Source organism: Trachurus japonicus, chromosome 4 (genome assembly GCF_045865225.1).
Source record: "Trachurus japonicus isolate A0001 chromosome 4, Traja_1.0".
Lineage (NCBI taxonomy): Eukaryota > Metazoa > Chordata > Actinopteri > Carangiformes > Carangidae > Trachurus > Trachurus japonicus.
This window is the reverse complement of record NC_140910.1, coordinates 30,814,575-30,838,217: the sequence shown is the minus strand read 5'-3', so window position 1 is coordinate 30,838,217 and position 23,643 is coordinate 30,814,575. Positions and strand designations below refer to the sequence as shown.

At 40.5% G+C, this 23,643-nt stretch overlaps 1 protein-coding gene across 1 annotated transcript; it reads left to right on the top strand.

Annotated features, from left to right (window-relative positions):
* The first annotated feature begins 657 nt into the window (after positions 1–657).
* Positions 658–20,943, top strand: ghrhrb (growth hormone releasing hormone receptor b). The gene is made up of 13 exons (XM_085775449.1): positions 658–767; positions 8,022–8,136; positions 11,511–11,618; positions 14,626–14,726; positions 14,872–14,969; positions 15,053–15,185; positions 17,110–17,263; positions 17,820–17,880; positions 18,039–18,108; positions 19,197–19,288; positions 20,373–20,502; positions 20,570–20,611; positions 20,717–20,943. The coding sequence occupies exons 1-13, from the start codon at positions 681–683 to the stop codon at positions 20,909–20,911; spliced, it is 1,386 nt and encodes a 461-aa protein (XP_085631575.1). The 5' UTR covers positions 658–680; the 3' UTR covers positions 20,912–20,943.
* The last annotated feature ends 2,700 nt before the right edge of the window (positions 20,944–23,643 follow it).

Here is a 23,643-nt window from a genome sequence, read left to right as displayed (position 1 = left end):
CTCATTAGTCCTTTCTCCCGCCTCCTTTCTCTTGTCTCCTTCGTCCTCTCTCCTTTCTCATATCTCTTGTCCCCTCTGTCCTTTCTCCTTGTCTCCTCTGTCCTTTCTCCTCTCTCCCATCTCCTCTGTCCTTTCTCTTGTCTCCTCTGTCCTTTCTCCTCTCTCCCATCTCCTCTGTCCTTTCTCTTGTCTCCTCTGTCCTTTCTCCTCTTCCTTGTCTTCTCTCTCTCCCATCTCCCATCTCCTCTCTCTTGTCTCCTTTCTCCCCTCTCCCCTCTCCTTTCATATCCTGTCACTTGTCTCCTCTCTCCTCTCTCTTGTCTCCTCCTTCCTTTCTCTCGTCTCCTCTCTCCTCAGCGTCAGAGCGCTTCGCTCCGCCGCTGCCTCTTCAGGAGGAGGAGCGCGCGCACGCCGTTGGGCTCAGTCGGTCCCGGCTCTTCTCTCCGGTTCAGCGCGTGCCGCTTCCCCCTCCCTCTCACCGGACACCGGGAGACTCCCGCCGCTCCAACACCACTAACACTAAAACTCAGCACGCGCGACTCGGCTCGGCTGTGGAATCTGACGTCACTCACACTTTTATTATTGATTCATTAATTTTCTCCAGTTTGTTTGTTTGTTTGTTTGTTTGTTTGTTTGTGAGCGAAGTTTTTTTTCAAAGTGACCGGAGCGGAAACATCAACATGTCGCGGCTCCGTCTCCGTTTCTCCGCGGGCTCGAACCTGCTGCTGCTGCTGAACCTGCTGCTGCAGCACGCGCTCTGGGAAACGGTGAGTCCACACATCCAGCTGCGTGTGTGTGTGTGTGTGTGTGTGTGTGTGTGTGTGTGTGTGTGTGTGTGTGTGTGTGTGTGTGTGTGTGTGTGTGTGTGTTTCGAGGTTTGATATGAAGCCTGTTTAACCTACTTAGTAAAAATATATAAGGCTTTTTAATCATTTTTGATGTGTATTATTGATTATTTATTAGGCTATTTAATATTTATTATTGAACATTTTCAGGTGTTATTTTGTGAGTTTATTTTCCGTTATCTGTGAGTTTTTTTTCACCGAAGCAGTTTCAAATATCAACTGTGACTTAAAGGTATAGTTCAACATATTGGCAAATTGGCCCATTGCCATAATCCCTATAGTCATAGCAGTAGGTTCGTTACCTTTAATTGTTGGTGCAAGCTATTTTTAGAACGGCGGAGCAGAGCCGCGAGCGGCTCATAGCTACGCTACGGAGGCTCATGGGATTTCTTGGTTTCCCTCATCAAACTCATCAAATACACAACCCAACAACTCAAAAACGCTCTGGTGGACAAGTTGTAAGCTGCACATTCACCACGCTATGAGATAATAACAGAACGTTACCACACAGAGTTGTTTTAGAGGTAAATTCATGCAAAACCGCTGATGCACGTTGCGTTCAGGGACAGTTTTTCAGCAAGCAGTCTCTGTATTTACTCTGTATTTACCTCGAAAACAGCTCCGTTTTGTAACGTTCCCTTATTATCTCACAGCGTGGTGATTGTGCAGGTCACAACTTGTCCACGAAAGCGTTTGTGAGTTTTGGGATTTTGTATTTGATGAGTTTGATGAGGGAAACCAAGAAATTCCTTTAGCCTCCATAGCGTAGCTCTGAGCAGCTCACGGCTCTGCTCCGCCGTTCTAAAAATAGCTTGCACCGACAAATAAAGTTAACAAACCTACTGCTATGACTATAGCGATTATGGCAATGGGCCAATTTGCCAAAATGTTGAACTATCCCTTTAAACCATCAACTCTCCACATCAATAGTGACGTCACAGCTGATCACTGATCAATGATCAATGTTTAGGTCTTTACTGCTCTGATGGTTATTATAGGCTACAGGATCTAATTATAGTTACCCGGGTTATGGTGACAACGTGGTGCCTTCACTGACTCACTGAGAAAATTTTTTATTTAATAGGCTATGACACATTAGAAACATTAAAATGAACACACACTCACACACGGGCTATTCCTTATGTAAATATTACGTCCATAAAACTTCATCATCACTGGACTCTGTGGACTCTTCAGACAAACAGAAGCAGTAAAGTGAAACATTAATATATAAACAATAACTGATATTTATTTAGGGCCTATTTCTATATTTATCCACATTTATATTTTCCATTCATTCAAATGCACAATTCAAATTTAAACACACACAATGCAGCAAGAACATTATCTTTTGTCATCACTCTTGTTGAGTTTGTGTAATCTTTTTTAAGCTGCTGTAGCTTCCTTCTGATCAGTATCTCATCTGACATCTAACTTAATTTTGTCTTTAGAAGATGTATTTATTGGATTTATTTATGGGATTTTATTCTTTGGAATGTTTTATTATATTTATTTGGATTGATTGATTGATTGTCTTAATGCTTCTAAATGTTTTTTTTTGGATTTTTTTACTGATCAAATTGTATATGCTTGCGGAAAGCAGCATCCGATCTGTATCTGACCAGTATCAGTGTCGTGGGGGAAGAGTATGACAGATGTGACGCCACTTGTTGAACCAGTGGTGATTCAGAGCGTGGGTTTGATGCCGCAGCGGCAACTTGTTAATATGAGGATGTTGAGCAGTGCAGGTTTAACTCTTCCTCAGTGGCTCCTTGGAGGAGGAGGAAGAGGTGGAGGAGGAGGAGCTTTTTGCTGCCTCATCTACAGCTCAGCGCTTTCATCTGTAACAAGTTTTCAATGTTGGGGAAACTCATCAGGTGTTAAATCCCAATAAGCCAATAAAGTCTGAGCAGCGTCAGTAGTAAACATGAGGAATACCCGAGGATCTCCAGTACGTTCAGTTCACCTGTGTAGAAAACTAAATGAGAGCTGCTGTGGTTTGAGTTGATCACAGTTTATTCAAAAGAAATTGATTTTTATGTTGTTGCTTAATAGAATCAGACTGAGCTGATCACTTGAGTTTCAGACAGAGCAGCACCTGTAGATATAGATCTGTACCTGTAGTTATAGAGCTGCATCTGTAGTTATAGATCTGTACCTGTAGTTATAGAGCTGCATCTGTAGTTATAGAGCTGCACCTGTAGTTATAGATCTGTACCTGTAGTTATAGAGCTGCATCTATAGACAGAACTGCATCTGTAGTTACAGAGCTGCATCTATAGACAGAGCTGCACCTGTAGTTATAGAGCTGCACCTGTAGATATAGAGCTGCATCTATAGACAGAGCTGCACCTGTAGTTATAGAGCTGCATCTGTAGATATAGAGCTGCACCTGTAGTTATAGAGCTGCACCTGTAGCTACAGAGCTGCCCTTGTAGTTATAGAGCTGCATGCACCTGTAGATATAGAGCTGCACCTGTAGATACAGAGCTGCATGCACCTGTAGATATAGAGCTGCACCTGTAGTTATAGAGCTGCATGCACCTGTAGATATAGAGCTGCACCTGTAGATACAGAGCTGCATCTGTAGTTATAGAGCTGCATGCACCTGTAGATATAGAGCTGCACCTGTAGATACAGAGCTGCATGCACCTGTAGATACAGAGCTGCACCTGTAGTTATAGAGCTGCATGCACCTGTAGATATAGAGCTGCACCTGTAGATACAGAGCTGCATCTGTAGTTATAGAGCTGCATAGAGCTGCATCTGTAGATATAGAGCTGCACCTGTAAATACAGGGCTGCATCTGTAGTTATAGAGCTGCACCTGTAGATACAGAGCTGCATCTGTAGTTATAGAGCTGCACTTACAGAGCTGCAACTGTAGTTGTAGAGCTGCACTTACAGAGCTGCAACTGTAGTTATAGAGCTGCACCTGTAGTTATAGAGCTGCACCTGTAGATATAGAGCTGCACCTGTAGTTATAGAGCTGCACCTGTAGTTATAGAGCTGCATCTGTAGTTATAGAGCTGCACCTGTAGTTATAGAGCTGCACCTGTAGTTATAGAGCTGCACCTGTAGTTATAGAGCTGCACCTATAGATATAGAGCTGCACCTGTAGTTATAGAGCTGCACCTGTAGATATAGAGCTGCATCTATAGTTATAGAGCTGCACCTGTAGTTATAGAGCTGCACCTGTAGATATAGAGCTGCATCTGTAGTTATAGAGCTGCACCTGTAGATATAGAGCTGCATCTATAGATATAGAGCTGCATCTATAGATATAGAGCTGCACCTGTAGATATAGAGCTGCACCTGTAGATAGAGCTGTACCTGTAGATATAGAGCTGCCCTTGTACATACATACTGTCACATACATAATGACAATCATACAGACGACAAAGCACAATATGAGAGCAGTATGAGACCACCTCACTCTGTGCAGTCACATAAAAAGAGAGTGTGGAGAGGTCAAGTCAAAGATCGTACCCTTATTATCAGTATTTATTGTTATTGTGCAGAAAATGGCTGCAGATCCAAGGCAGCTAACAGACAAAGCTGAAGACACACACACACACACACACACACACACACACACACACACACACACACACACACACACACACACACACACACACAGTAATGACATCAGAGACCAGCTGATTACCTTTTGTGCCATATGAAATATTCGGTGGGAACCGTGCAGCTGGTGAAGGTCGCCTCCTGAGATAACAAACCTGATTGGATTTAAATGGCAGCAAAACTGTTTTCCATTTAGGAACAAGGCCGGAAATTAAAGTGACACCGCACACACACACACACACACACACACAAAGGTAGACGTTTGTATTAAAGCTCCATAGATGTCCATGTGTAGTGTGATTATAAAGCAGCTCTAGGTTTTATATTAATACTGTGAAAGTATCAAAGCCTCAGTCCACAGAGAAATGCACACAGCCTGTATTCAGAAACTGAGCCTTAAAACCAGCCGTCAGGACTTCCTGTCACTTTGTGATGTCACAACAAAGCCCCGCCCACCACCACCTGGACCCACCATCCATCCAACAACTTGCAGGGTTTGGTTTCTCTGAGTGTTTTATTCTGAAATCTCTCTCTCTAAATATATATCTGTATCTGAGTGTATTTTAAAACTCTTAAGATAAAACAAACAAAACATTTATAAATGCCAGTAAGAGTAGATGCACATAAACAATAGCATCACCGTCATATTTCTGCCTTTTAGATGATGTCATTCTGCAAAACTAACAGAGAAGAGTTGATACTGTATCTCTGTGTTTACAGACAAGTGTCTGTGTTGTTAGCAGGAGGATGATAGCAGGAAGGCTGAGCTTGGCTCCCATTGGTCCATGCACGCTGGTTGAGCTTTTTTTTTTTTTAACTTCACATCATTAGAAAAGCTCATAAAACCGAGCAAAACTGACTTTCTCTAATGCACGTCAGTGGACGTCCAGGTAGAAAATGCCACAGTGTATGTGGCTTTGTGCATTTGAGGGCGGGGCTTTAACCCTCCTGTTGTCCTAATGGGTCAGATTGACCTAATCTGTTCCCTTCCTCCATCCTTCCTTCTTTACTCAATCCTTATTCCCTTCCTTCCTTCCTTCCTTCTAGGGATGCACATGATTAACCGTTTAACCGTTAACCGATAACAAGAACTTTGACTGATTAATACTATCGGTTATTTATTTATTTTATTAGCTCCTTATGTCGTCAACTCATGGGGGCGTGTCGACAGGACACTGACAGTATGTGCAGCAGTCCCCATGAAGGAAGATCAGACAATAAATGTAGCCTACGGACATAGATGTGCATCACCTGTAACAACGGCGCTGGAAAAAAAAAAAAAAAAAAAAAAAGAGGACGTCAGTATTCCTTCCTTCCTTCCTTCCTTCCTTCCTTCCTTCCTTCCTTCCTTCCCTCCTTCCTTCCCTTTGTCCTTACTTTCTTCCTCTTTTGATCCAATTGACCTGATCTGTTCCCTCCCTTCTTTCCCTTCCTCCTTCCTTTTTCTTCCTTCCTTGAACGAATCTGCTCCCTCCATCCATCTTTCTTTCCTTCCCTTTTCCCTCCCTCCCTTCCTCCCTTCCCTTCATCCTTACTTCTTCCTTCCTTTTTGACCCAATTAGCCCAATCTGTTCCCTCCCTCCTTCTATCTTGACTTCCTTTTTCCCTTCCTTCTTTCCTTCCATCTTTCCCTTCCTTCCTTGACCCAGGAGGACAACAGGAGGGTTTTAAGGTTGTTAAATATTATGGATATTAATAATAATATTAATAATATTAATAATAATAATAATAATAAATCTGCTGTATTTTTAATGGGATGACTTTAGAGAACGGTCAGTGTGTGTGAAGCTGAGTCTGCTTCTTATTAAACCGTCCGAGCAGCAGCAAGAAAACGTCTCTGCTCCTCATCCTCAGATAAACTCTGACAGCTCATGTTGTTTCTCCTCCTCCTCCTCCTGCTGCTGCACTGCAAAAACTCAAAATCTTTCCAAGAATATTTGTCTTATTTCTTGTCAAAATGTCTCATTCCTAGTCAAAACTAATCTCTTTCCACTTAAAATAAGACTCATCACCTAAAACTTAACGTGTTTTTAGATAATTTTCACTTGTTTCAAAAACATTTTCACTTGAAATAAGTAGAAAAATCTGCCAGTGAAAGCAAGTTTTTTGTGCTTGTAATAAGGAAGAAAAACTTGCTCCACTATCAGATTATTTTAAGTGCAAATATGCTTGAAAGAAGGAAAAAGTGTCTAAAAACAAGCTGCTTTTTAATGTCATGAGTCTTATTTGAAGTATAATGAGATTTGTTTTGACTAGAAATGACATTTTGACTAGAAATAAGACAAATATTCTTGGTAAGATATTTGATTTTTTGCAGTGTGCTGCTGCTCTTCTCCAGGTTTGTTTTATCCGTCCGTCGCTGCTGTAGGTTCAGACTGTCACTGATAAACACAGTGGAAACTCTCTCCCTCCTCCACGGTCGTATCGTGGTGTGTTTAGGTGACACTGTGTCGTATTTATCGGCCAATACTCCTCAAATAGAAAACAAGACTATTTACTTCAGAGCCTGGTCCAAGTGTCTGCGTTGTGTAAAGAGGTGGAGGAGAGTTTCTGTCTGACTGTAAAAGGCAGAAGATCCAGAGCAGAGTGAGATGTCACAGCCGCATCTCCACTTTAGGAAAACACACACACACACACACACACACACACACAACACACACACACACACACACACACACACACACACACACCCACCAGCAGCAGCAGCAGCAGCAGCAGCAGCGTCTCCACCTATCTTGATGTAGTTCAGGTTCAGCTCTTGTCGTTTCTGAAACTTTAAAAAAAAAAAAGTTTATTTTTCTCCTATCACAGTTTGAAAACGTGAACATTTCTATTCCTCTTGATTAAAACGTGGCAGTTTTTTAGGTCTTAAAATGAACTATTCTACTGTTTCATGATGTGTGATCATGTGTATGTGAGTAATCATCAAACAGCTGCATGGAAAAATGATTTGTGACTTCTTTTTTTTGACTATGACTATTTATTTCATATTTACTTCATACGTCTCTAAAGAAAACAGTGGAGGGGAAAAAACAACACTGAAACAACATGTAAAGTAAACTAGTAATACATATCATTTATATTTACACACACACACATACACACACACATACATATATACGTACGTGTCCACGTTTTTTGGCCGTGGACAAATGTCAGTGAAACAACTTAAAACTCACAAAACTGATTAAAAAAAATTGAAAATTATTGATTTTGTAAATTGTCGGTCAATGGAATTATTTTCAAAGACAAACTAATGAAACTGGCCTGGACAAAATTTTTAAATTTTTAATTTTTTTACGTGTGTGTGTGTATATATATATATATATATATATACAGTATATGTAAAATTTAAATATATACATATAAGATCAGAGCTACACCTGAGTTTCACCTCCACAGGTGAGGACACAAGATGACTCTCTCTCTCTCAATTAAATTAAATTAAATTTTGCTTTATTGGCATGAATGTTACAAGAACTATGTTGCCAAAGCATCAAGAATCAATGAAACAAAACAAATACAACTCACAGAATCAAATACATACAAACAGAATAAAAATATATTCTCTCTGCCCCCCCCCCCCCCCTCCCAGGTGGAGGCCATGCACCCAGACTGTGCTCTGGTCCTCCAGCACATGAGCGCTCAGGACGACTGCAACCTGATCCTGAGACAGGAGAAGAAGAAGAAGAACGGCTCCAGCAGGACAGGTGTGTTACAGCTGCTGCACACGCTCAACGCTTTAATCAACAGATTTAAAGAGGAACAGCAGGATTTCCACCTTAACTCAGCTCCATGTGTCCCTCAGCTCCAGCTCCAGAGTCCTAGTTCTGGTTAAACCAACGACTAGTAACTAGTTCCAGGGAGAATGGAGGCTCTCTGCCTTCCACCTAGCGTCTCTTGGCTGAAAACCAACCTAATCTCTTGTTTATGACAGATAAGACTACACAGATATACACATGGTAACATGGTAGATGATAAATAACCGTATCCACCGCTCCATTGATTGATTTCTCACCGGCTTCTTCGTTGTTGGAAACAAATGCACATGGAGGAGAGGAGGGTTAGAGACACAGAGGAGGAGACACCAGACCTGGGGAGTTCAATTAACTTTACTGATCCCACCGGGAAACTCTTGGTACTAAACTAACTTAAAGGAATAGTTCACCAAAAAAATGAAATTCAGTAATTATTGACTCACCCTCATGCTGATGAATACTCTGGAGTAGTTTTTTATCCCTCAAAGTGCATCTGGAGACCCGGTAGTCCAACTAAAACTGTATGAGTAATAGGGCCAGACACAAAAACGTCCATAAAACTACACAAAAACCATTTAATATTCCTCCACACTGCTCGTCCACTGCAATCCAAGTGTCCTGAAGGGAGATAGTCCAGAGTTTACTGGAAACAACGTCATGAATTTGCCTGGTGGGCGCCCCCTCGCTTTCACGCAATGCACACGGACGTGACTGGACTTGCCTCAATGACATTGTTTCCAGTAAACTCTGGACTATGTCCCTTCAGGACACTTGGATTGCAGTGGACGAGCAGTGTGGAGGAATATTAAATGGTTTTTGTGTAGTTTTATGGACGTTTTTGTGTCAGGTCCTATTACTTTCATATAAAGTTTTAGTTGGACTACGAACCGGCCTCCCGGGTCTCCAGATGCACTTTGAGGAATAAAAAACTACTCCAGAGTATTCATCAGTATGAGGGTGAGTCACTAATGACTGAATTTCATTTTTTGGTCAACTATTCCTTTAAACTTAGCGTCGCCCTCCTGTGGAACTGATCAGAGATGTGTGTGTGTGTGACATGTTCAGGTACCAGGTGATTAAATAACAGCTCGACCTTCAGCAGCAGAAAGCTCGTTGGTTCTGAAGTGGTCGTCTGGGTTTTTGATGACGAGGTCGTTCAGAGGATGAAAAGGATGTGAAAGCACCGAGCTCTGCAAGGTCGCCGCCGGCTCTTCAGCTGCTCCACAAACTCTCTCAACTTAAATCACAACACACACACTGACACACACAACTTCCTGTGTCACTGTCGTCATGGAGATTGTAAGTCAGCGGATCAATAAAGAAAAGAGAGGCTGTGATGTTGAAGAAAAAGCAGAAGCTCAGATACTTGTTAATGAAGAATCTAATAACTAATCAATACCTTGAAATGATTCAAACATCGTCAGTGTGAGGGAGAAGAAGAGTTTTAACAGCGGAGAAACGCCCCCGAATGACAGGGCTGCTGATGGTAATGATGATGATGATGAACCCTCAGCCTCTAGGAGTGTGTGTGTGTGTGTGTGTGTGTTTCATAACGATGCTGTTGAATGGAGGATGAGGATAAGTGAAGAGCTGCAGCCGAGCGGTGACAGCTGCCGTTACCTCGGCGTTAATTAGCTCCTGATGCTTCTGTTCTCATAGTGGGACCAAACAAAAGAATAGAGAGAGTGTGTGTGTGTGTGTGTGTGTGTGTGTGTGTGTGTGTGTGTGAGTGTGTGTGTAAACACTCAGAGGCTTTTCATCAGGACGTCACACAATAACCACCTTTCAGCTCATCACTGGAGTATCTGCAGCTCTGTCAACAAGCCAGGAGGAGAATTAATGGGAATGGATGAAGAGTGTAATGTTGCACATAATGTCTGACCTCTGACCTCTGACCTCTGGGCCCGGCCATTCAAAAGGTTTAATCTGATCAGATTTTGGATCATGGATCGGATCAAATCTTGAAAATGTGTTGTTTCAAAACTAAAAAAAAAACTGATTCTGAGATCAGATTAGATCATGTCATCCAGTCTTGGTTTTACAGTAATCTGGATCAAACTCTCAGTTTGTGTTGTTCAGAACTTTTTTAGTCGGATCAGGAAAACTTTGATCCAGAACATCAGGATTATTCTGATCCCAGAAGTTTGGAGGATTCAGGAACAAAATGTGCTTTAAATTAAATTCAAACCGGTCAAATTAACAATATTATTAATGTAGTAGATATTCATTTATATTTTGCAACTGATCTTTAAACCAGTATAGTGATATATTTTATTTATTTTATAAGTAAATAAAGTAGGGTTGTCAATCAATAAAAAAAATTAATTTATTAATCACACAATTTTCTGTAAAATTCTGAGAAATTAAAAATATTAAAACTTAATAAAGTGACATATTAACAGCTCTACAGTGGGAATTAAAGAACAGACTATGGGTCAGCCGCCACCGGAAGTAAACAAAACAACGTCAATTTTTTTTTAACGCATTAAATGTTTAAAATTAATCACCAAAATTAACGTGTTAACTTTGACAGCACTAAAATAAAGATAACTTTTGATTATTCCACAAATGAAGAACTTTTCCCCGACTTCCCCTCAGGGTTTCTTTTCCAGAGAAGTGCCTATAGCGAGAAAACTAGCAACTCTGAGTTGAGTCTTTCCATGTTTGTGTTGTTCTATGATCAAACTGTCATAGTTTCTAAGCATGTAAGAGATTATTTCATAGATAAGTCAGATCCACAGACTGCACATCTTAAAGGACAATTCTGGGCAAATTCAACTTGAGGGTGTATTTTCCTATCATTTTAGGTCTAAAAGAAGGAATCTGAAGATTTTCAGTGTAATTGCTCCTGTTTTGCGGTAATTGCGTCTGTCCCCGCATCGCACGGCAGCGATGAATGGGAGTGGATGTAAGTTCTGCTGTTTAGGCTGTTTCCAGCCCTCAAAGCCGCAATTTTTTCCACAGACAGCGTCAGATGGCGACTCAAACATGCACCGAGAAGTTTGTTTACTTCAAGCAAGCCGACATGTTTGTAAAACTAGATCTAATTCAATGTCTCGCGGAGTCGAGACCCAAGTTGACGCTCGGTGTGTTCACGTGCAGTCGGAAGCTCCCGTTTGTGTCATAAACACAGGAATATCAACTCTTGACTTGCTGGAAGTAAATAAACTTCTCGGTGCATGTTTGAGTAGAAAATACTTCAAGCAAGTCAAGAGTTGATATTCCTAACCCTTTGAAAACATGTTGATTTCATGGTTCAGTAACATCTTCTTGTGTGTGTGTGTGTGTGTGTGTGTGTGTAAACGTCTCGTGTCTCCTTGTGCCAGGTTGTCCGACGGACTGGGACGACATCCGCTGCTGGTCCCGTGCCGAGGTGGGACAGGTGGTCAGTGTGTCGTGTGCCAACGTGTCCCAGCTGTTCGCTAATAACCAAGGTAACCAACCTGTGCTCAGGTCACTTTGACACCTTCAAAACAATTAAAGGGATATTCCGGCGTAAGTTTAACCCCATATGGTCTAAGACCTGGTAGAACTCCGCCATCCAGGGTTCACGTTTGTCGACTGCAAACTTCTCCAGTTGTAGCGACTTCAGCACGGACAGCCAATCTCAGTCAGGTCAAAATGTCTTTCAAAAGGGCCAGAGAGGAGTTGCTCTATGCTTTAGATGGCAATTTAATTTCAGAAGAAAGGTTTTTGCTATTATATAATGTGAACAAATCTATGAATCTTAAGATTTACCATGCCAACTATACATACTATATAATGCACAGTGTGTCACTATCAATTGTAGAAAACGTTTCATTTTAGAAATATGAGAACCATTGAATCCACACATCTGAACCACGCGTTGTAGCGACTTTGTGAGATCGCTTGTTTTTCCGTAGTAGATAAGCTGTTGCTTAAAGTTCCTATTGTTAGAAACAGAGAGGGAAGACCAATAGGAACACTGATGCACTCGGTAATCAACTCGTCAGGGCTTCTGCATTTGTAGGAAGTGTGTGAGTTTTGTCTCTTTTCAATAGAAACCAGGCAAAGCTATCTCTTTGATGCCTCGTATTATGGGATGGGACCCTATTTGTACTGTTGATGAAGTTTGGTGCTGTTCTGAGTATTATTTGTGGCTTTGAGTCGCTTTTTTTGACAGCGTTTGGCTCTTGGATCCATAGACAGCGGTGTTTTTCTATCTGCTTGTCTGTGCTGAAGTCGCTACAACTAGAGAAGTTTGCGGTCGACAAACTCGATCTCTGGAGGAGGGGGGTTCTTTTGGGTCTGACGGTGCGTTAGACCATGGGTTAAACTTACCCTGGAGTATCCCTTTAAAGGGATAGTTCACCCAAAATTCAAATTTCACTCATTATCTACTCACCCTCATGTCAACTAAGAGCTGTGAGTCCTCCGTTCCTTCTCTGAGTTACGGGGGGGTCCACGCAGCAGTATTTGTCCATATAATGGTTGTGAATGGATACCACTTTGGGGACTGTAATGTCCGTCTTGTATTGAAGCCCCGACATGAGAAATTGTTCCGAAAAAAATTAAATAAGTCTATATTTTAAGCTTGTTTGTAGCGGAAGCTCTCAGTGTCTCAGTTCACTGCTCTTCCTGTGTCAGTGCAAATCTCGCGTGATTTGCACAAATCTCGCGTGATTTTCACTGACCGGTGGAACAATTTCTCATGTTGGGGCTTCAATACAAGAGGGACATTACAGACGAGCAGTATGGAGGTATTTGGATGTTTTTTTGGTGTGTCTTTTTGGACGAAGAAAGTTGGTATCCATTGACAATCATTATATGGACAAATACTGCTGCGTGGACCCCCCCGTAACTCAGAGAAGATACGGAGGACTCTGAAAATTCTCACAGCTCTTAGTTGACATGAGGGTGAGTAGATAATGAGTGAAATTTGAATTTTGGGTGAACTATCCCTTTAAGATTCCACCTCCACTGTTGATCCCTTCAAAATAAAAGTCTCAGCTCAGAGGCTGAATATTGAGTGACAGGTTTGTGCCGTCAGAGGTCACTGATGCCGATAAACCTCATAACTCAGATTCCCTTCCCTCCTCCTCAGACAACATGGAGAAAGTAATGAATTGAAAGTCAAACCTTTCTCTCTCTCTGTCTCTCTCCGTGGGCGGGAGTTTGTTGGCGCTGCTCGTTAAACATGGCCGCTGTTTCGGCAGCAGCTTGTCCCCCGGAGCCTCGACCTCCACGGCCTCAAACACTCAACATCCGACCATTTAGTTGCCGACGCCGACGCTGCTGCGGCTGCCGGCCTGCAGGCCTGTGGAGCAGTGGGATGGTGAATGTTGAATCCACCCACCACAGCTCAAACCCCCGCGCTGCCGGACTCAACAAACCGACCGAGAGCTGAAAAACTTTTCATCCTTCCTCCTCCTGAAAACTCACATTCACGGAGGAAACACGACGACCTCGGCCCGAACGCATCGTAGCTCGGTTGCTCTGACTTGACTTGAGGCCGTGATGAAAACAAGCGCTGCTCATTTAAATTCATCTCTACGCTCCACACACAAGCCCTCAGTGCTACTGTACCCCCACAATATTATTCACAATTACTGTTCACTATTTGTATTTACAATTATTATTTACAGTTTTTGGTCCAAATTTTTATTCATAAATACTATTCATTATTATCATTTTTCACTATTATTATTCAATAAGATAATTATTCACCAATGTTATTAACAATTATTATAAACAATAACTATTCATGATTATTATTCACAATTACTATCCACAAATAATGTTTACAATTACTTTTCACAAATATTATGCACAATTACTATCCGCAATTGCTATTCAGAAATAATATTCACCAAAATTATTCACAATTTACAAAATATTGTTCACAGTCACTATTAACAATTAGTTTTCAAAATTACTATCCATAATTACGTTTCACAAATATTGTTCACAACAATTACTGTTCACAATTACTATTATTGTTAATGATTATTGTTCACAATTACTATTCATGGTTATTGTTCATAATTACCATTATTGTTCACGATTATTGTTCACAATTACCATTATTGTTCACGATTATTCACAATTACTATTCATGGTTATTGTTCACAATAATTGTTCACAATTACTATGATTGTTCACGATTACTATTCATGGTTATTGTTCACAATTACTATTATTGTTCACAATTACTATTCATGGTTATTGTTCACAATAATTGTTCAAAATTACTATTATTGTTCAAGATTGTTGTTCACAATTACTATTCACAAATATGATTCACAAACATTATTCACATAGTTACGATTACTATCCATAATAAAATTATCCACAATTACTGTTCATGATTATTATTCATAAATATTATCAACAAGTTCACAAGTTCCTCTTCCCATTTCACTTATTTACTCTACATGTGTGTGTGTGTGTGTGTGTGTGTGTGTGTGTGTGTGTGTGCAGGTTACATCTACAGGAACTGCACTGAGGCCGGATGGTCCGACGTCTTCCCGTCCTATGAGGACGCCTGTGAGTTTGCTGGAGATGAACCGACGGAACCGGAGGTGGAAGAAGTTTGTTTCTTTCTGTGTTTGAGCTGCAGCATCAGTGTCCTGTTGTCACGGCAACAACAACAACAACAACAACTCACTGACTCGCCGTCTTCTTTTTTTTTTTATTATTCTTTTCATTTTTCTTTCTGCCTTTCAGACGACGTACTTCTCCAATTTCAAACAGGTGTACACGGCCGGCTACGCCACCTCGCTCATCTCACTCATACTGGCCATCTTCGTCTTCACTGTGTTCAGGTAAAACTTTTCCACCATCGTCATCATCATCATTTTCTTCTTTTTCTTCATCTTTTTCACCTCCCTCTTCTTCTTCTCTGCAGGAAGTTCCATTGCACCAGAAACTACATCCACATCAACCTGTTCTTCTCCTTCATCCTGAGAGCCAGCGCCGTCTTCATCAAAGATGGCGTCTTGTTCTCTGATGAAGACATGGACCACTGCCTCATGTCCACGGTGAGTGATGATCCACGTGTGTCTTTATTCAGTTTTAAATGTAATAAAGCCAATAATGTAATAAAATGTTTGAGCCAATAACATAATAACTTTTTTATTTTTTTTAATTTTTGCCAGTAATGTAATATTGGCCAGTAATGTAATATTGGCCTAGTATTGAAATCCCTTTTTAATCCCTGGTCCTGATAATGTAATAATATATGTATCACTCTATTTCTTTCAGGGTAGAAGATGTCAATGTGTTACCACCAGGTTGTTGTAGTCTACTATGCTCACTGTACTTCCTCTGTTTGCAAACATATGTGAGAAACCGCCAAGCAAATCACAATTATCATAAAAGCAGTTATAGGGTTTGTTTCTCAGTGTAGATGAGACACAGACACACAATGCAGAACTTAAAATGTTTCACAACTGTGACATCTTCTACCCTGAAAATAAATTAAGAAACTGAACCCTTTAATTTACAGGCCGTTGATTTCGTAGTAATGTCAAGACATAGCCTAGAAATAATAGCCAATTTCATAGGCAAAAGATTACACATGCTTTTTATGCTCTGAATTTTTTGGGTAAGGTCAGAATTTTTCTCCACCAAGTTGGTGCAATTGACCGTTATTTCTGGGCTATTTCTACGCAATCAATCATTATTTCTTGGCGATATCTCAACATTACTATGAAATTGATATATTGATATTTCTAGTCTTTTTTTCTTGGCTATCTTCTTGTACATTATCATGTAATTAATGGCCTTTAAATTAATGGGTTACCGAAAAAACATATAGTGATACATATATTATTACATTATTTGCTCCAGTTATTACAATGTCTGCAGATTTGTTTAATACTGCCAATAATGTAATAACAAACAATAGCAAAAAGATGTTATTACACTGCAAAAACTCTAAATCTTACCAAGAATATTTGTCTTATTTCTAGTCAAAATGTCATTTCTAGTCAAAGCAAATCTAATTCTACTTAACATAAAAAGTAACTTGTTTTTAGACAATATTTTACTTCTTTTAAGCAAATTTTCACTTGAAATAAGTAGAAAAATCTGATAGTCCAGCAAGTTTTTCTTGCTTATTACTAGAACAAAAAAGTTGCTTTCACTGGCAGATTTTTCTACTCATTTTAATTGAAAAATAGTTTGAAACAAGTGGAAATTATCTAAAAACAAGTTAATTTTTAGGTGACGAGTCTTATTTTAACTGGAAAGAGATTAGTTGTGACTAGAAATTAGACAGTTTGACAAGAAATGAGACAAATATTCTTGGAAAGATTTTGAGTTTTTGCAGTGTACATTATTGGCTCAGACATTTTATTACATTATTGGCCGTTATTACGTTTTAGGTTGCTACACAGCTCTGCAAATGTTTCACAGCTGAAACAGAAAAAGAGGAAGTGGTGGAGGAAGAACTGGGGATGAGATGCTGGATTTAAAGGTGTAGTTTAGTTTAGTTTAGTTTAAGTTTATTTCGGACATGTTAAAAGAAATAAAACATAATACAGAAATGGACAGACATAACAAATAAAAACTTTGCAAAGACAACATATGAACAAAAAATAAAAAAATTGAAAATAAAGATAATTAGATTTTTTTGTTTGTTTGTTTTTTTTTATATCCGAAAAGGAATAGAAGTAAAACTTATTTACTCCCACCCCTTATTCATAAATTATCTATCAAGTTATCTAGTCATTATAGTCTATACAATAAATGACTTTATGAGTTATTTAACTGGAGTTATTCTAATATATATTCATATACATATAGATTTATTCTAACATATGATTACTAATCTTTATCTCTCTATATAGTCATATACATATAAAAACATATACAAACACATTCATACAGTGTAGGAAAAGACGTAAAGACACGAGATGAACAACTGTCCACTCTGTCTCTGGTCTCGTGTTGCGTTCACAGACATCCTGTAAATCGGCCGTGGCCTTCTTCGAGTTCTGCATCCTGGCCAACTACTTCTGGCTGCTGGTGGAGGGGATGTACCTGCAGACGCTGCTCGCCCTCACCTTCGTCTTCCAGAGGAAGTTCTTCTGGTGGTACATCCTCATCGGCTGGGGTGGGTGCACGATCCGGTCCGGACAGATAGATAGATAGATAGGTAGATAGAGATAGATAGATAGATAGATAGATAGATAGATAGATAGATAGATAGATAGATAGATAGATAGATAGATAGATAGGTAGGTAGGTAGGTAGGTAGGTAGGTAGGTAGGTAGGTAGGTAGGTAGGTAGGTAGGTAGGTAGGTAGGTAGGTAGGTAGGTAGATAGATAGATAGGTAGGTAGGTAGGTAGGTAGGTAGGTAGGTAGGTAGGTAGGTAGGTAGGTAGGTAGGTAGGTAGGTAGGTAGGTAGGTAGGTAGGTAGGTAGGTAGGTAGGTAGGTAGATAGATAGATAGATAGATAGATAGATAGATAGATAGATAGATAGATAGATAGATAGAACGATAGATAGAACGATAGATAGATAGATAGAACGATAGAACGATAGAACGATAGATAGATAGATAGATAGATAGATAGATAGATAGATAGATAGATAGATAGATAGATAGATAGATAGATAGATAGATAGATAGATGGATGGATCATCCTGTCTGCTCTTCATCCTGCAGGTCTCCCGGCAACCATCATCACAGCCTGGATCCTCACCAGGAAGTTCTACGACAACAGAGGGTGAGTATGACATCATCACAGAGTCTGTGACATCATCACCGAGCCGTTTCCCTCAGCTGGAAACACAAGTTCACGTTCAGACTGACGACTGTGATGCTGTGAGCCGTCGCCATGGCGCTGTGTCACCTGATGTTTACAGTGTTGTTGTTGTGTCCCAGGTGCTGGGACGACGACGAGACAACGTTCATCTGGTGGATCATCAACGCTCCGATCACGGCGTCGCTGCTGGTGAGTGATGTCATTACACTTAACACTTACTGACCAATCACAGGAGCTGTGTCTGAATCCTTCCATGAGTTCACTGTCATGTAGTTTATTACCTACACTATGTACAGTACTTACTTCTTCAACAGCTGGAGTTGTCTCAAATTGAATTCTGTCGTTGTGCACTTACTGGGAACTAACGATCGCCATCGTCCTATTGGCAAAATCTGAATATAATATTTGTGTATAATCGCTATAAAATAAAATTTGTTAGGTTTTCGTAGCCTTATGATTATTCTTTTATATAACAAGGAACTTGCTTTAGAGAGCGTCGCCATCTAGAATCTGAATGCTTGATGTCACGGTTTTACCTCCGTTTTACAGACTGGACCTTTAATGTGAGGTGGAGAATAGTTGGTTAAAGGGATAGTTCACCCAAAATCTTCTCTGAGTTACAGGGGGTCTCGGCGTAGCAGTGCATGTCCATATAACGGTTGCAAATGGATACCAACTGTCTTGGTAACAAAAAGACACACCAAAAAACATCCCAATACCTCCATGCTGCTCGTATGTAATGTCTGTCTAGTATTGAAGCACTGAAATGCGATAGTCTATAATAAGTCTATATTCAAGCTTGTTTTTGTAGAGGAAGCATCTCGAAGCTCCTCTTCCCAGTTCGTCCAAATTTGACGAACCGGGAAGTGGAGCTTGAAATATAGACTTTTATTTAATTTTTTTCGGGACAATTTTGCATGTCGGGGCTTCAATACAAGACGGACATTACATACGAGCAGCATGGAGGTATTTGGATGTTTTTTGGTGTGTCTTTTTGTTACGAAGACAGTTGGTATCCATTTGCAACCGTTATATGGACATGCACTGCTACGCCGAGACCCCCTGTAACTCAGAGAAGCCACGGAGGACTCTGAAACTTCTCCCAGCCCTTAGTCCACATGAGGGTGAGTAGATAATGATTGAGTGAAATTTCAATTTTGGGTGAACTATCCCTTTAAGTATGGAAGTATTTGAATTGAGACACAGCACTGGTCTTGAATCTCCCATCAGGCCTTGGTACAGACAGGTGTGTTAAATACCCCTCCCCTCCTCTGCAGGTGAACTTCGTCATCTTCATCAACGTGATCCGGATCCTGGTCCAGAAACTCCGGTCTCCAGGCGTCGGTGGCAACGACACCAGTCACTTCAAGTGAGACACAGATACGACATATGCTGCGATGCACACGCACACATCATGGTTGTTGTGTGTGTGTGTGTGTGTGTGTGTGTGTGTGTGTGTACTTGTACAGCTACACATGTGAGGACCAGTTTGAGTTTTAAACCATCAGAATGAGCACATTTTGGGAAAGTGAGGACATTCTCTCAGACACCAAGGGCTGTTTGAGAGTTAAGACTTTATAATAACTAGGTTATTATAATTAGGTAAAGTTAGGTTAAGAGTAATGGTTAAGGTTAGGCATTTATTTTGGATGGTTAAAGGGATAGTTCAACATTTTGGCAAATTGGCCCATTGCCATAATCCCTATAGTCATAGCAGTAGGTTCGTTACCTTTAATTGTCGGTGCAAGCTATTTTTAGAACAGTGGAGCAGAGCTGCGAGCTGCTCAGAGCTACACTACGGAGGCTCATGGGATTTCTTGGTTTCCCTCATCAAACTCATCAAATACACAATCCAACAACTCCAAAACGCTCTGGTGGACAAGTTGTGACCTGCACATTCACCACACTATGAGATAATGAATTTCCCTCCTCGGGATGAATAAAGTATTCTCTACTCTACTATAATAACACAACGTTACCAGACAGAGTTGTTTTAGAGGTAAATTCATGCAAAACCGCTGATGTGCGTTGCCTTCAGGGGCAGTTTTTCATCATCAGTCTCTCTAAAACAACTCTGTCTGGTAACGTTGTGTTATTATCTCATAGTGTGGTGAATGTGCAGGTCACAACTTGTCCACCAGAGCGTTGTGGAGTTGTTGGATTGTGTATTTGATGAGTTTGATGAGGGAAACCAAGAAATCCCATGAGCCTCCGTAGCGTAGCTCTGAGCAGCTCACGGCTCTGCTCCGCCGTTCTAAAAATAGCTTGCACCGACAATTAAAGGTAACGAACCTACTGCTAAGACTATAGGGATTATGGCAATGGGCCAGTTTGCCAAAATGTTGAACTATCCCTTTAAGGCTAGGGAAAACATTATGTCAGTGAGTGTCCTCATAAAGATAGCCATACAAACATGTGTGTGTGTGTGTGTGTGTGTGTGTGTGTGAGAGTAGGAGACTGGCGAAGTCCACTCTGCTCCTCATCCCTCTGTTCGGGATGCACTACATGGTGTTCGCCTTCCTGCCGGAGAACACGGGCGCCGAGGCCCGACTCTTCATTGAGCTCGGCCTGGGCTCCTTCCAGGTAACACACACACAAACACACACACACAAAGAATCATGACGCATCCTAACGTGTGTGTCCTGTGCAGGGGTTCGTTGTTGCTCTGCTCTACTGTTTCCTCAATGGGGAGGTGAGTCAGTCACTTGTTTATCTGCAGCTGCATCAGCTCATAACAACACGTCATACAACCAGTAATAACATCAACGTGTGTGTGTGTGTGTGTGTGTGTGTGTAGGTGCAGGCGGAGCTGAGGAAGAGGATCTGGAAGTGGCAGACTCAGGGCTATCTGAGCTGCAATAAACGACGGCGAACCCTGGTCATTGAAAGCAGCACGGTCACTCAGATCTCCGTCCTGGACAAGTCCAGCCCCAAAGAGACGTCCGGCGTCGCCCTGACGACGACGACGACCAGCAGCGTCTCCGCTGTCTGAGGACGAGACATCACACTGCAAAAACTCAAAATCTTTCCAAGAATATAATTTGTCTTATTTCTTATCAAAATGTCTCATTTCTAGTCAAAATTAATTTCTTTCCACTTAAAATAAGACTCATCATCTAAAAATTAACTTTTTAGATCATTTTCACTTGTTTCAAACTATTTTTCAATTGAAATAAGTAGAATAATCTGCCAGTGAAAGCAACTTTTTTGTGCTTGTAATAAGAAAGAAAAACTTGCCCCACTATCAGATTTTTATAATAATAATAATACGTTTTATTTGTAAAGCACTTTTCATAAAGTAATCTCAAAGTGCTACAGAAACCAGAAACAAAATAAGCAAAAGACTAAGAGAAAAATCAGACACGATTAAAATCAGAAGTAGATAAAACAGCTAAAGGAGGAGATTTTTCTACTTATTTCAAGTGAAAATATGCTTGAAAGAAGTAAAAAGTGTCTAAAAACAAGCTACTTTTCATGTGATGAGTCTTATTTTAAGTAGAATGAGATTTGCTTTGACTAGAAATGACATTTTGACTAGAAATAAGACAAATATTCTTGGTAAGATTTAGAGTTTTTGCAGTGCAGGAAGACGTCCCAGAACTATAGACTGAGGCCGAGTGTTTGATGTTTGTGCTGCAGGTTTCACTGTGACCCCCCCCCCCTTAACTCCCCAGACGTGAAGCAGAAGACGACTCACTGGTTGGTTCACGCTACTTCACTTCACTTTATCTTTCCAGCTGTTGTTTCGGTGCGGTTCATCAGACCGTGAACGGCGCCTCGTTGACCTTTGGCCTCTCATCACACAGAGGCTGTCAGAGGTTTTGTTTCCTGAGCTTGTTGTTGTTGTTGTTGTTGTTTCTCAGTGTGAATGTAAATTTTTATGACTGTGACGGATTCATATCAGAATCAGACTGTACAAATAAAATGAATTATAATTAAAACTAATAAATTACATTAATATTGTTGATTCCCATTTGTCAAGAAGATCAAACATGTAAGTGTTTGTAATCACAGGTGTAGTTAATGTGCTGTTAGTGTATATATATATATATATACACACACGTTCAGTCAGGGCCGGCCCAAGCCTCCACAGGGCCCTAAGCAAAATTTTATTTTGGATCCCTCTATTACTGCCAATAATAGTGATTATTGATAACCTTCTATGAACTAAAATGTCATTACGAATCATTATCCTAGCCTGGCATGGTTTTTTTTGGTTTAAAATAAAGTGCAACAACAAAAATTAAGGGTTTTTGTAATTACGCTTTATTTCTCTGGGTGTTGACATAAGCTACGCACTATATCTTTAAAAAGTTTTTTTTTTTTTCATTTTCATTTTTTTTTTTTTTTTCCAATTCGGGAAGTGTAAAAAAAAACAAAAAAACAATTACTTCAGTGGAAAATGAGCTGCAGCTACAGTGAAAATCATAGAAACCATGTGTAGTATGACAAGAGGTGCAAAGGTCAGCAGGTCAACACATAAATAGTGAATTGGAAAAACATTATTGATCCAGAAATGTGGATGTATGAGACAACAGAGAAACCTATGATCAACTAAATCTGGACTACGCAAAAGTGGAAGTCATTGTGTGTCCATGTCCAGTGTTATTGATAAGATCAGAAGTCTGAGCCATAATGTAAACACTCAGTACTTTCTTTTCTTTTTTTTATTATTATTTACGTGCAGATAACAAGACAAGACAAGACAGTGACAGTGATAGAGAGACTCATTAGCCTACGTGTGTGTGAGTATGTGGGTGGGTGCATGAGTGTGTATGCACTTTAAAAAGTTGATGGCTCTTTGGGGCTCTACGCAGGTGTTAAGTTCGCTTACGCCCTGAGCTGGCGCAGCGTTCAGTGACAATAAGTCAAACAGCAGACACATGGTCAGACAGGAAGTGACAGAGTTAGAAACATTTATTGATAAAAACCAAGAAACAGATCAGAAGAAGAAGAAGAAGAAAAAGAGTGATTTACATTCAGTCATCAGTCCATGTACTGATACCCCCCCCCTCACCCCTCCCCAACCCCCCCAACTTTAAATGACTTACCCAGGCAATTAGCATAATGAAGCAGTTCAGTACAGATGATCACAGTTCATGCTGCTGCAGTGGAAACAACAGGAACTAAAAAAAGCTCTTTGTGTTTATGGCACTTTTCATTCAGAAAAAAAGTTCCTGGCTCCTGATTGGACGAGAGCTGAAACTCTCGACTCTCGACCCTCTACCCCCCTCTTGACTCCGCCTGCTGCTTCAACCCCGAGTGAAATGATTGAACGTGCATGCATCGATCAGCCAATGAGGGTCCAGAGGCCTCACAGGAAGCTGTACATGTTTAACAAACCACAGCCATCATCATCATCATCATCATCATCATCATCATCATCATCATCATCATAATCAGCATCATCTTCATCATCATCATCATCAAAATAATTAGACTCATTAATAAAAACATGAGGACGATCACAGCCAAGAGTTTAAATTGACACATTTCCACTTAGAGCCACAGAAAAGTCCACAGACGGAGCACAACACTGTTTCTGTTCAACTGCACTGGCTTTAGTTTGGGTACACACACTCACACACACACTCACACACATTCACACACACACACACACTTTCACACACTCACAACTGTCTCAGAAACTTCAGCTACTATGGCAGAGTTCAGATCAATATTAACTCTTCATACAACTGTAACAGAGTACTGACAAAGTACTAA

What these genes read in the sequence shown, in the direction of transcription:
- ghrhrb (XM_085775449.1), top strand. Translation starts at nt 681, where the DNA reads ATGTCGCGGCTCCGTCTCCGTTTCTCCGCGGGCTCGAACCTGCTGCTG. An exon ending in GAACGGCTCCAGCAGGACAG is followed by an intron (nt 8,137 to 11,510) that starts GTGTGTTACAGC and finishes TCCTTGTGCCAG; the next exon opens with GTTGTCCGACGGACTGGGAC. An exon ending in TCGGCCTGGGCTCCTTCCAG is followed by an intron (nt 20,503 to 20,569) that starts GTAACACACACA and finishes TGTCCTGTGCAG; the next exon opens with GGGTTCGTTGTTGCTCTGCT.